The sequence below is a fragment of the Rhamphochromis sp. 'chilingali' genome (genome assembly GCF_963969265.1).
Source record: "Rhamphochromis sp. 'chilingali' genome assembly, chromosome: 8".
Lineage (NCBI taxonomy): Eukaryota > Metazoa > Chordata > Actinopteri > Cichliformes > Cichlidae > Rhamphochromis > Rhamphochromis sp. 'chilingali'.
This window is the reverse complement of record NC_137935.1, coordinates 10591415-10605491: the sequence shown is the minus strand read 5'-3', so window position 1 is coordinate 10605491 and position 14077 is coordinate 10591415. Positions and strand designations below refer to the sequence as shown.

At 42.5% G+C, this 14077-nt stretch overlaps 1 protein-coding gene across 13 annotated transcripts in view; it reads right to left on the bottom strand.

The window, feature by feature from the left end:
* Positions 1-14077, bottom strand: part of robo2 (roundabout, axon guidance receptor, homolog 2) — a 153598-nt gene that overhangs the window by 53629 nt on the left and 85892 nt on the right. For all 13 annotated transcript variants that reach the window (XM_080889732.1, XM_080889729.1, XM_080889731.1 and 10 more), the window contains 3 exons: positions 5936-6093; positions 5516-5636; positions 4902-5040 (listed from right to left, as the gene is read on the bottom strand). In XM_080889732.1, coding sequence (XP_080745858.1) covers positions 4902-5040; positions 5516-5636; positions 5936-6093 — 418 coding nt within the window. The remainder of the gene's footprint in view (positions 1-4901; positions 5041-5515; positions 5637-5935; positions 6094-14077) is intronic.

The window sequence follows — 14077 nt, the reverse complement described above, 5'->3', positions numbered from 1 at the left end:
TCGACCCTCAGTCTTGTGCCAATTCACTCACATTAAGAGAATCTTATCTTGGTTGTATGTATGACTGGATGAGTGTGTCTACAAAATGATTCAACAGGAGAGGATCTTATCTGCCTCGCCTCTGCGAGTGCATGTGAACGGAACTGTGAGGAGGGAGAGGGGTTGTGTGCCAACTCTAAGCACATGAGTCAGACTCCAGATACAGTAAAGGACTAATTCCAGCTTGCTCTCTGGCCTCACTGCTCTAACACACAGTCTCCTCTCTGCTCCATTTCGCTCTGACAGTCTGATCCAGTTTTACACCATCTGACTGCTACTTTACCTCATGCTGATCAAAGCAACCGGAGTATACCTGTCCAAGCCTCGTCACCCATAAGAGGGAATCAATTAACCACTATTGCTTCTCATCTTGCTTCACTAAGGCCCTGAGCCAGAGCTCCAATCCTTGGTCCCTGGCACACCTCTTGTGTTAGCAGGATAAGGGCCTTCACAACAGTCCAACTAACATTCATCACTGTGTCCAACTTTAATCACACAACGGTTAAGCAAGATTCCAAAATTTATGATTAGGTTGGCAGTTTAGTGGGGAAAAAATTACCCTTTTACCATTATTATGTTTTTTCGAATAGTTCTTCTCCCCATTGCCTTAGCAAGCAGTTCAAACTTTATTTAAAGCAGGCACTATGGCTTTAATGGAAAAAACATAAAACTGGACCTTGCTAACCAATGCCTGGAGGCCTTTTTTGATATATGATGGCATATTTATGGTCGCTTACCAGTAGATGTTCTTAATAATGCATAACAATGTCATATTCTTGTTACAAACTATTAGTCAGTTATCTATTTAGCTTGCTTAGTTGGTGACACAGTTACTGTTAAGAAATCCTAAAGAAAATACACCTGAACAAATGAATAATATTTCATTCACCCACCCCCTTACAGACCCACTCATAAATACTAGATGTATCCACTTATATATCAAGGCAAGTAATGGAGACAGGAACCATAGCTTGTCATCTTTTCATTCTGCTGAGTTGCAGAGGTGAGAAATCACTGAAATTGGGTGGTCAGCATAACACAGGCACTCCTGTCACACTAGCTTTAACAGCTCTCTCAAAAAGAATGACCCACACATCTCTATCATACACGAACCCCCACACATGAACACACCACGAAGGAATTGAGTCAGAAAGAAAGGCTTTTCTGCTGAATGTTGCAGGGGCTGTGCTGTGGAGGTCAACAGGGAAAGGTGCCTTGAATACAGATGGATTGCAGGACCAAAGGGGCTCTGATAAGGCACAGGAGAGGGTACAAGGTTCCAACGCAAATGAAGAGCGAGAGCTATACCGAAGGAGGGAAAGACATGGGCCACACACTTTGCTAGTAGGCAGCGGGAGATAATACACACTGCCCAAGTCTTTTCACTGGGGTTCATAGACTGTGCTAGAATAGAATCCTTTCTGTTTTGAAAAATGAAGCTTGCCAGCACTCATTTCCAGGCTCTCTGATGTGGGAGAAGCTATTGTGTGCTTTTGGCACGATTCCTCCACAACGTCCAACTGATGGACATTAATCTGATACTAATTTAATCCACATCAAGACATTTTTATAATTGGAAAGAACTGCTTAAGCGTAAACAAATGTATAAGAATTATGTCAGTTCTGACAAATTATGGGTGACTCTACTACTGTGTGGATTTTAGGCGCAGAAATCCAGCTGCTTGAAGACATCTGCAAGAGGTTTTTCCTGGAGAGGACATGCTGCTTTTCCATCTGAGCTGAATCTTAAATGCTTTGTGTTGACGAAAAGAAAAAAAAAGTTCAATTTGAAACACATTTAAAAAGAGGAAGTTGGATAATTGTAATATTACATGTACTGGTCAGTGGTTTTAATCCCACCTGGAGCACATCTAAGTTAATTTTCTTCTCCTATGCTGGTAATAATTAAAGTCCCCATTACCCACTGTTTTTCAGCACACCTAATGGTTTGCTCATAATTTAGGTCTTGTCCTAAGAGAGACCTTGAAATTTAGTTTAATTAGTTCAGCACACTGTTTGAATTTCTGTGTAACAATAGAGGAAGTGGAAGTGTTTCTTTTTTTCTGACCTGACAGCAAAATCCACTCCTATCTGGGAGCCCAGATGATAAAGAACAAAAGGAAAAACATAACTAGAGAAAGATGGGCTGATCTCATTTTAGCTATAGCTTATTGTTTTGGTCTTTTTGTTTGGATAAAGTGACCATCCTATAAGTAATTTAATGTGTGGTAAACACATGTAATGTATTTAACTCTATCATCTTACAGATCATGGTTCTCTGGGATTCAGCAGAGAAGGATTGGTGCAACTGTGTGTTCATCAGGAATATCAGTTCTATCTGAGCTGGACTTTCCGGGAAAAAAATAAAAAATAGTCCAAAGATAACAAGTGTATAAATTTACCTAATTCTCATCTTACTTAGAATAAGATCAAGACTCAGTGTAAATGTTAAAAGAAAAAGGAATATCTGGATTCTTTATCATTATACTGCAGCTGTTGTCCTCTGACCTTTAAATTTACAGTTTCAGGCTATTTCCTCTGACATATGCCAGACTGTAAATTAAAAGGTTTCACTTGGAGATTACAAGGGTTTCAGTATCATACTGTATAATGACACGACAACAGAAGAGTTGACCTATTTCATTACACTGCACTATCAAGGGCTGTTGACTAGTATCCCAGAGTAGATGTAGCTGTTTGGTGATTAATTATTTATTTTTCTATTGCAAACACAGTAAAATACCCAAACAGTGGTAAACGAGCATCACATTTGTCTTTGTCCTCTAATTGAAACCATTCTGTCTCTATCTTCTTTTCTATCCCACAGAGAGACCGAAGCCAGCGCCATCCTGGCATGCTTTATGTCTATGTGCCAATGTGTGTGTGTGTGTGTGTGTGTGTGTGTGGCTGCCTGGGAGGCTGCTGGAGCCACTGAGCATATTAACAACCTGTTTACTCAGCTGAAGCTCCATTTCCCTTCTTCCTAGTATAAATGAAGCACACAGAGACATCCACATAGAGATGCAGGTACATAAAGGGACCAGCAAAGTTAAAACAATTTAATGGTAAAGAGGACGGGCCTTGCTAAGTCTCCCTCTTTCTACAGCTTATCATAATAATAAGGACACTGTAACCTTTTCGGTTAAAGAGCAATCAAAGACCACTTCCCACTGCATATAGAACTACTTGATCCTTAGTCATCTACATTCCTGTGATGGAAACCCATACCGATACAGCTGGAGTGGCCCAAAGGCAAACTAGGCACTAGTCCTGAGTGAGAATGTTAACCACTCTTTTGTTAATTAGAATAAAAGGAGTTCTGTTTGATGTTTATTAAGTGAAGATAAGCAGCAGAGAAAGCAGGAACAGATCGTCACTTAACAATATACAATGCAGTCTTCTTTTTGGCAGGCAACAAAGGCAGAAGAAAATGTCAGAATTAAAATATCGTCTGTCTTCACGGTTGTTTTTCTGCTTCAAAGCAAAACTGGGAGAATTAAATATAGCAAGAAAAAACAACCGTTCACATATTGTAATTAGTAACACTGCAATATTTATCTCTTATTAATTTTGGCATTATCTTTTTCATGTGCATCGTATCCAAATAAGGCCAAACTTCAAAGGGATGGAACAGTTAGCAAGGACGCAGGCACATGACACTCATCCTACTCCGTTATAAATCTGTTAATTAGTGTACAAAATGAACTCATTTCCAGAGCCAACTCCCTATCAAAGACATGAGTGAAATACTTTTATGTGTTTGCTTTGGCACAGAGCTCATGTCCCACTGCCCAGTGAACCAAATCCTTATCAGACACAAACAACCCGCCTACGCTCAGCTCTGCAGCTAGCCTTGAGAGAGGACAGGTCCACTGTGTGTACGTGTTATGAGGTGATCCAAGCAGTGTGTGACTTGCCTGCTGGCTGGGGACAGTATACCGGTTTCTTTGAAGTCCACTTCTAACAATGACACTGCTTTTGACTGTAAGTCAAGTGACTCATGGGAAGAAACAGGCCAACACGCAGGACCCAGAACGAACAGTATCACTATATCGTCAGTGGCTTTTTACAGGAAGTCAGATAGCCTAAAGTTGGCAGTGGTGCTAGAGTTTCTCTCCAAATTGTAGATTTTTACTGTTTTTTCCTTACATCGGTTTCTATTTCTGCAAGTGTGAGTAAACGTGTGCATCATGTCTGTGATGATACACAAACTGAACGGGGTTAAACGTGTATAGGAGGTAATGATTATCTTCCAGGTTTCTGGTGTCTATGCCAAGAATTCCCCTGAACAGCTGCACCTGTACATAGACACTTGAGGGTCACGTCAGCTGCTATACTCTGTCTCTTTGTATCTCCTGTCATTCTATCGGTTTCTACCTGTCTGTTACACAACCTGGCAGATTTTTTTTTCTGCTTCTCTAAATGTCTACATTTCAGCATCCCGTGCCCACTTACCTGTCAGTCAGATTTAATTGTTTAGCTCCGTATCTGTTTGTCTTCATGCAGACCTCGTCCATGACATGAGACACTGCCTGACTTTTTTGGCATCGACAGGTAGAATGTTTTTTTTTTCCTCAGAATGGTTAATGTGCATTGTGTACAGCCTAATGGGGTATTTATTGCTCCCTGGCAGCCACACCAGGTGAGAGCTGGCAGTGTGAGTTATCATTAGTTTGAAACAATCACTTAGACTGACACTAGTGCCTTTGCAGTAAGTGCAGTCTGTCACATTAGAACTTAACACATAAGCTGGCATTTAGACAGACAGACACACACACACATGCAATTTAAACTGCTTGCTTATATTCATCTCATTACTTAAAGCGCTGCCATTTGGAGAATATTCCGGTAAAAGTACATACCTCCCACGAGGAACATCAATGTCATCTTTCCTCCAGCGTACATTGGGTTGGGGGTCTCCTTGCACCTGGCAGCGGAACTCTACCGTTTCCTCTTCCAGGACCACCTGGTTGATTGGCCTCCGGAGGAAGGTTGGTCTCTCTGCAGCATGGGCACAAAAAAAAAAGCACAATTTCATTATGTTAGGATTTGGCTTTGCTTTATTTCTCACATTGCCCAGTTCCTATATAATTATCCCTCTAATTACTCATATTTTGTTCATTATCTGATATTTCTGTTCCTCCGTGAGGCACAAATATACAGCAATAGTGCACTAAATGGACCTGTAACTTTATTGGAAATATAAGAACTGGCGTTTATTGAACTAACCTATTTATTACCGTTCACTCTGGCTCTTTATAACCTCATGACAGTTTAATGAGCAACACAAAAATGTGCTCCAGATTGCATGCAACTCAGATGGGAGAGTGTAGCAAAAGAAACACTGTTATTAAGCTTTGAGAAAACTTGGCTTCAATGTATTTCTTTTCAGGAGTATACAGTAACATGGATGGATGTCACTCTGCCAAATAACTGAGAAGATAAATTTCAGGAGGCCTGAAGGAGCAATCCTTACCAAATACAGTGACTTGTGCTGTCTCGCTGTCCCTTTCGCCGACCATGTTGGTGCCCACACAGATGTACATGCCTGCATCACTCTTTCTTGTGTTGGAGATCATTAGTTTCCCTCCTCGAATCTAAAAAAATAAAATGAATAAATAAATAGATTAAAAAACTCATAAATTAAAAGCTTGTACATTTTACACATCTGAATTCTGTCCTTGTCAAATCATTGGACAACACAAAAGCAGCATTTTTCCCCCTCACTGGCTTCAAACACATGAATGCCCAGCCAACTGTGCTCAGTGGCAGACATTTCCAGAAGCAAAAGCTCTTTCCTGTGTTCCCAGACACTAATAGCAACATTCACGGTAGACACTGATAATAGTTCTTCTTATTTTGTCCCGTTATTAAAAAAAATAGCTACGATACTCACAGTGATCCTGTCATCCTTATCGTCAATTCGAATTTTGTCCTTCTTCCAGTAGATGGTGGGTTCAGGATGCCCTCTGGGAGGGACACACTCAAGGATTGCTGGCTCTCCTGCTGCCACCACTACATCCGTAGGGTTTTGTCGAAAGTCATCTCTCAGCACTGAGGGGAAAAAAGAGCAGCCAATTGAGTAAGAGTACAGTGTTAGTAGATACGGTTTGGCTGGATTTTTCATTTGCCTGAATGAAATCTAGCTTACCATTCTGAAACTGCCTTTCTGCGTATTATGTTAATTGCACAACATAGTGTGAGCGTATGCATTGGTTATCTAGGCTATTTAAATGGGATGCACAGCTTCATCTGACTGGGAGAGCACAAGTGAAAGCTAATTGGAGCTAATGGAGGTCCCTGTGGAGGGAGCAGAACAAACAGAGTCAGAATGCCCTAAAGCCTGGTGTCACTCACTTGTGAGAGCTCACAGGGGTGCAACAGCGCTTCACTTCGGCATGTACTCTTACACACAGCCACATATGTGCTAACACACAAAAACAGTGGGTGGTCCATTGAACAACTGTGGCCTTGCATCTAATCACCCTCAGGTAGGCCCGCCATAGCGGGGATAGCCTCTCCCCCTCTAAAGTGTTCAGTGAAACACACAACAGCAGCTCATTAACAAACAAGGGGAGTCGCTGTCACAGTGAAACACACCAAGAAGCACCGAAGTACAAACATGAAAGCACAATCATGCCAAACTAACTGTGAGAAATTAAACCCTGAGTCACTGATGTATTCAGAACACACACCTACCGTATGAATGAATGAAAATAACATAGACCTAATGTACTCAAAAAATAGCTGGGGCTTCCCTGATGTGTGAAATGAAACTATTTTTTCCCTATTCAGGCTTTAATAAATCTAATAAATTGGAGTAGCACTTTAGGAAGTTTGGTATCAGCAGTGTAACTATCAGTGCAGCGGTGAGGGACACGATCCCTCTGATGACTGACTAAGCTTGCTGATGAAAGCACTGAGCTTGTTGGGAGATATTTGAAGATACTTCAGGAGGGCTGAATTAAGGGCAGCACCACAGGTCCTTATGTAAATTCCATGTGGCACAAGGGACAATGGCAGGGAGCGCCAGGATTATAAGAGGGGATAACTGGTCCCTGCACTCCAGGCTTCTCTCATCTCTTCATTCACTTTTCTTACCCTATCTACAGAAAGCCACAAAGCTATTGTCTTCTTATTTATTTATTTAGACCAAGGGGAAGGAGAGTGGAGGAATAGAGGAAGCTTTCAACCCAATTATCCTGGGGATGCACAGGGGTATAGAGTGGGACTTTAGTGTGACATGAATTCAAATGAAACCTTTACACAGGGGTAATAAGAGAGAATACAGAGTAGGCAGAGATAGAGATTTTCTCTCTCTTATGCAGGGCTGACCTCTAATCTAAAAAGCTAAGGTAATTAGCAAGCTCCAGTGTGCCGGTCCCCCTAACCAGTGTGGCTAGAACAGCCACCACCAATGGGCTCTCTGTATTTGCATTACAAACAGATGCCCTGCTGTTTAAAATCATAGTCTGGTTTGGACCATACATAGGCTGTTGTTTTCAAGATCACATTGGATTTAATTGCTCCTTTCCATTCATTGCTGATAGCACCCATGGGATTTTGTCAGAATCAATTTCCTTTGAAACAGAACAGTGACAAAAGAAACACGCATTAGGTGCATCATTACGGTGCTTGTGCCACGCTATCTAATCTAATCTAATACGGCACAGTACGTCACAGTAAATGCATCGCTGCACTGCAATCTAAATAAATATGCGATGAATAGAAATGGGAAAATAAATAAATAAAAACAGAGTAGTCACACACTCCAGCAAACAAAGAACAACAGCTATACACACACGCACTTGTTGCAGGCAGGATAAACATTAGGTTACAAACAGCTAGGAGCAAATAAACAGACATGTCACTGGCGAGAGGATTATGCTTTGTGTGCAGGTTCGGGGCTTGCTGATACCAAGAAAATACTCACCAGACACATTTACTAAGTAAATGAGAGGATGGGCCAACCCAAATACACTTTGGTAAACTATCTAATCCTAACTGCAGTCATCAAGGTCATCAGCCTACAGTTAAAAAACACCTACAGCTCAGATTTTCATCCTCTCCGTTTAACATTTGCCCTTCTTTATTACAATTTCAGCCTGTAACTCTACCATGGCTTCATTTGCCCAGAGGCAATGCAATGGGTGGAACAATGCTTGCTACTGTGAGGGAATGATTTTATATTAGTACCTTAACATCGACTGGTGGGTCTGTATGTATCCGTCAGAAGCTGAACTTTTGCTCCAACTCTGAGGCCCTGTAGGCATTCAGGCCTGAATCAGCCAACAGACGTGAAGTAATTACCTTTCTCTTCCCCTGAAACATTCAGCTCTTCTTCAGCCGAAAAACCTCACCTCCCATGAAGTACCAGGAAGCCACAAACTCTGCTCGCTCGCTTACTTGCTTATTAATATTTATATATTTTTACATTCCCTTCCCTCTATTGACTAGTGCTACATCTGTCGATCTGGCTGCGGGCTAAAAAGAACCCATGTCTGAAAAATATTAATATGCCTTTCCCGCTCGTGTGTTATTTATTTATTTATTTCCTAAATATCAGAGGAGTGGGTTGATTTGAATGAAAGAGCATCAGGCAGGGGGCAAAGCATGGCAAATTTGCAGCTCTTTCAGCTGGCACGGTTTCAACACCTCCAACTTAAAGGGGAGGGAGTCAGGTTGCAACTTGTGCTGTAAAACAGCCAACGGGTTGAGAGTGGAGGTCTTTGCCAACACAAAAACACAAAGGAGACACCCACACAGCTACTTTGTAAGCCAGACTGTGCTACATTGGCAGGAGAGGCCGATGCCAGCAACCATTAGAAAGGTCTATATGCAGGCGTGTTTTTAGCTAAGATAGACTCAGCACACAAAAATCAGCTGGACGCAGATAGATGACAGCTCACACAACGAGCATCGTAGCACAGGGGTGGCAGGGCAAGGACAGCATGAGGGGAAATATTTTGTGCAGTGCCCCCTCTTCTTCCACCTAAGATATTAGTCACTGGAGGGTGACACTGCTTGTCAGAAAGATTAGTGGGGAGCCTTGACTGAAGCGTCCAGCCTGCATACCGAGATAAGTGCCGACAAACATTCACCTACAGGAGCGCACCTTGGTTTGGTTCACAAAGGTTGTGCTCACTGCCACAACACCACAGAGGTCTGAGACCTATTTCTGACATTCACATCACCTTGATAGATGCTCCCCACATACACAAACAACTACACACCAACCCTGACAAACTGTGAAGCAGTCTTAAAAGCCGCCGGCTTTCATATCTCTTTGTGATACTGCAAATATGAATATTTTTGTATGTTTGTGTGGTTGTTATTACTCTTCCCTCCCCGTTAATGGTAGAACAGACCCTCCGTGCTTTCATAGATATTCTCTTGGGTCAGGGGCTCAGAAACGCACAGTGAGATTACAACAGTTAGAAGCCTGGGGCCACACCCCGGCACCCACACTCTGATTAGAAAATAAACCATGCACACACAAACTAGGAGAGCTGTAGAGAGGTAGCTCCAAGCTATAATATCATTTCATTTGAGTGGTTTTTGCGGTTCATCTGGTAGAGTGCTTTTACAATGCCACCACTTTCAATCCCACCCTTAGAGAAGATAGACAATATATATCTCACTTGACAAAGCAAACCTACTGTATGTACTGTCACTGATGTTTTGTATTGCTGTTGATGCTGAAGGCAGGAGAAGGATAATGCCACACTATATTATACCACACTGAAAGGAGATATACTCCATTTGTCTGGATGCAAGCTTTTTCTCCAGGTTTGACTCGCTCATTTGCCCTCCCACCGGCCAGAGCTAACCTTTGCCCCTCATCCAGATGCAGAAATTACCCCCTCAGCAGGCAGGCAAACAGCAGGTTTGCACATATCCCCTATATCCCTCCACTGAGGGGCTGCAGGTCAGACCACAGAAACAGCTGCGAAAATATGACTGTCTGGCCATGCCCAAGGCTGTGCCTCCTTTGAGAGCTTGATAGAGACTCTCATCATTAGCACAAATAATATCCATCTCTCTGTCTGCCTTATTCTCTCCATCATCAGGGGTCACTCTGCTGCGTTCTCTGTTAATCATTTTTTCCAATCCCAGTGTTGTCCAATGAATTGCATCTTGCCCCCTACACTCACTTTCACTGACTTGTCAGTGTTCTCTCTTTGCACTGACTGCAGATGAGGTTCTGCAGATGAAGCTGTATACATTCACACCCAGTCATCCTCCACGGACCATGGCCAAGTCTGATATGATCACCACCATTCTCCCTATCTGCAAATCCTGCGCTAAGGGATTGTAAATAACACTGACACTTTCGCAGATAAGATTCGCGGAATATGGAAAATAGTGAAAGTAAAGAGACTCATATGGCTGCCAGTGATATTATAGTTGGGGGGATACCGTATGAAATGTGGATCTTTAATAGAGCCTCGGAGGGAATAAAAGAGACAGTGCTCCTGTGCCCTGGTGAGAGCACTGAGAAAAAAAGAATGAACATAACACAAAACAACAGGGGATAACGAGAGGATGCCTGATCAAGGTCAAACTGAAGAGGTGGTGAGGAGTACAAAGGGACTAAATAGATGGGGCTGAATGTAAATGAAGAGAGCGCATTCCATCACACTCATGCCTCATATGGAGCTTCGACCTCTGATTAAGTAGATAAGCCGAAACAAATATCTTTATTTAAACAGCAGCCCCAATCAAAGCTAATTTTTCAAACAGCACCCCTAATTTGGCCTAACAAGCCCCTGAGCAGCACAGTAATGACAGTAAGAGGACAGTGGGCAAATCTGAGGCCAAGAAAAATCTGTGGTGTGGCTCCTGAGAAACAATATAATTAACTCTTAATGAACCTCTTTCCTTAACAATACTAACACACACACACACACACGCTCGCACACACACAAAATTCAATTTAGCCTAATCCATGCTTTATGGTAATGTATAGCTCATTAAAATGTTATTTAAAAACTCATTAAAATTCACTTGAAGAAGTAATGGCTTCATTACAGTAATATGCTGAAAAGCAAAGAAAAAGACAAGTGAGGACAAGAAGAAGAAAGAGCAGAGAGCGACAGCCTTCTAATCACTTAATTGTGTCTCAAATGGAATACATTTACATAATAAATGATGATGGGCTATATCCTCATCTCTATCTTTTCCCATTCTCATAGCACTCCGTAATTAACAGGCACTACAATTAAAGATGCATTTTTCCCCAAAAAGATTTTGGTGGCCGCTCCAGTTTTCAGTCTGTTGTCTTGTTTATGGTCATAACTGTGTTTGGGGGGCTTGGCAGATGCAGGCAGTGTGCTGAAACTGGAGCTGGCTGATACTGATGAACAATGTGCCCATGGGCCTTTGTGCCTGCTCTGATAAGGCATGATGTTGTGCTGATGGTTGTGCTCAGTCCAGAATGGACACTTTGCAGCCAGAAGGGGGAGTGAGACGTGAAGGAGGAACGCGATGAAGGGTGGGGGGTTTGGAGATGAGAGTGGGATTGATTTTCTGCCAATTCCAGCAAAGAGACAGCACGGACAGAGGTAGTGAGGCATCATGATTGAGCAGGTGGGTCTGCTTCCTGCATCGGGTAAAGCAAGAGTAGAGAGGAAGTAAAGTGAGAAGCTAAAAAGGAAGAGCGGAAGTATTGCAGCAGGCAAATGCCCCTGTTAATGTTTCCTCCAGCAGAAATCAGTCTCCTATTGCATCAGCCCTATCTCGGTATATATGACATGGAGTGAGTCATAAGTTGGATTTTGAAACAATTGGAAAAGCAAACTTAGTTAAGCGGCTCCCAATCACTAGCTGAGACTGACTCCATTAGCTCTTATCAGGGATACGATTCGCTAAAACAAGGTGCCCAGTATACAAATTGAATTCCAGAGTTCGCTCAGGCTCTAATACTAAAATTCATACATCTTTTGCCTGTCATCTTCTCCTTCTATACTACCGAATATCTTATTACATTTTATCCTCACCATCACCCCCTCTTACCTGCAGGGTTAGAGTTAATATGTATTACCCCCCACAGATTTTTTTTCCATGTAGCTGTTCAAGTGTAACAGATGTCACAAGTCCAGCTGTGACACGCTGTCGAACCGAAAGAGTAGCTCCATTGCTGGCCCTGAAAAAACGAACATCTGATATGCTGTTTGTGGGTACTGTGCGATGATAATGGTGCTGTGTGTGCATCTCTTCAGCATATTTGTGTAAGTTCTGGCCTGATGACATTGAGGTAGTGTCCTTCCACAGGGAAATATAATCCCAGGAAGCTGCTGAACTGTGTCCCTACTGAAAGAACAGTGCAGAACTACCTTAGACACAGTGTGCACATGCACACAGAAACACACACGGAAGTAGTTTCTTATCCAGTGTGGCATATACTTACATCGGCATCTCTGGTGAAAAAGGAAACCTCTGCAGTCTAGACCTATGTCCACTCTGCAAATCTTTATAAAACCTTTAACAGCATCCCTGTCTTCCTCTTTATGCCAGCCTGTTTGCTGCAGCTCCTTGTGTGTCTATTTTATTGTTTTGCTCTATAATTGGATTGGCAGTAACGGCGAGCAGAACGCCGTTAGGAGCTTGTAAAAGGTGTCACTCTGCGATGGCAGCCCCGTTTTAATTAAGCTCTCTGCTGGAGTTTAGCAGCTTTTATCTAGCTTGGCCTGATGAGCCCCAAGTGCAAGTGTGCTTCATAACATTCTGCAGGACAAGCTGGAGGAGGAAAGGAGGCGTTTGCAACAGCTGTAGATAGCCCAGTTTACTATACTCAGCTGTCCTCCCTTGACACCAATCTACATCCTGGACTAAGAAGATACTAGGAGACATTGTAAAAAATTTGGTGTGTTTGTGCATGTATGCCATTATTGTGTCTCCTTGTGCTCATTGTGACAGAGCCCCACCCATCAGTGGTGTGCAGTCATGTGTGTATTGGTGCAGATGCAGAGCCAGCCCTGCAACATGGTAACAGCAAATGGCTACAAACAAGAATTTAAATGAACTGAACAGAACACTCACAGTGCTGCTGTAACTTCTGAAATAATTCTACTTTACGGCGTATAGATCGGCATGTAAGGTTGATGCTGTAGGCAGTGTTGGACGCGGCATAATGATTAGAGGGGTGCATGTTCATCACAGTCTTCCCTTGCCTTTTCTCCCCTCCTCAATCCTCCTAATGGCCTCTTCAGATCATCTGTCCTTTAATCAATACTCCCTGAAAGTAAGAATCCCACACCTAAGGACACGTTGTTCCCCACTGTAGATCACAGGTGACACATTTTCTGTATCAGGAATCATCTGATGGTTCTGAATCAGAACCTTCCAGAGGATTTTGAACCAGGTCTGTTATCCATCAAATGTAAAGGTCTGACCATTTTCTATGTGGATGGCTCAGGCAGGAGGTGATACAGTTAGATTTGTGAGCAGAGGAAGGCTGAGGTCTGTCAGTGAGGTGAACAGAAAGCAGAAGAGGCAGGGTGTTAAATCACACACACAGCCTGGATGCAGAGACATTTAAAGAGATTTATTGATCGCTTTATAGATCTTAACTCTTGAGGGAGAGCAAAAATTAAACTGGATACAGAGATGACCTTTACAACAGCCTCATCCATGGGCAGGTATTTTTTTTAATCATTTCCATGTTCCACTGTATATATGTGTACGCTGTTTATGACGGAGGGAGTAAAGCAATTCACCACTTAGGCAGCGCATTCGAAAACTCCCCTTTGTACAACCAGCGCAACTATTATCCCCAATACGTTTTATGTGTGTCTGCTGAAGCATGATTGAATGCTGCACATAACATCTAAATACTTGGAATAAATTGTAGCAGTGCCTCTGCCTGCTCAGCAAATCACTGCTACATTAGCCTCACCTAAGTACCACATACTCATACATATACAAATTGCATTTGAAGTTTCTGTGCTGCAGTCTGTCAGTTTGTATGGAAAGCAGTTGCCCTGCACGCAGCAGAGTTATGCACCAACAGCACTAATAACAGCATGATCACTCTATA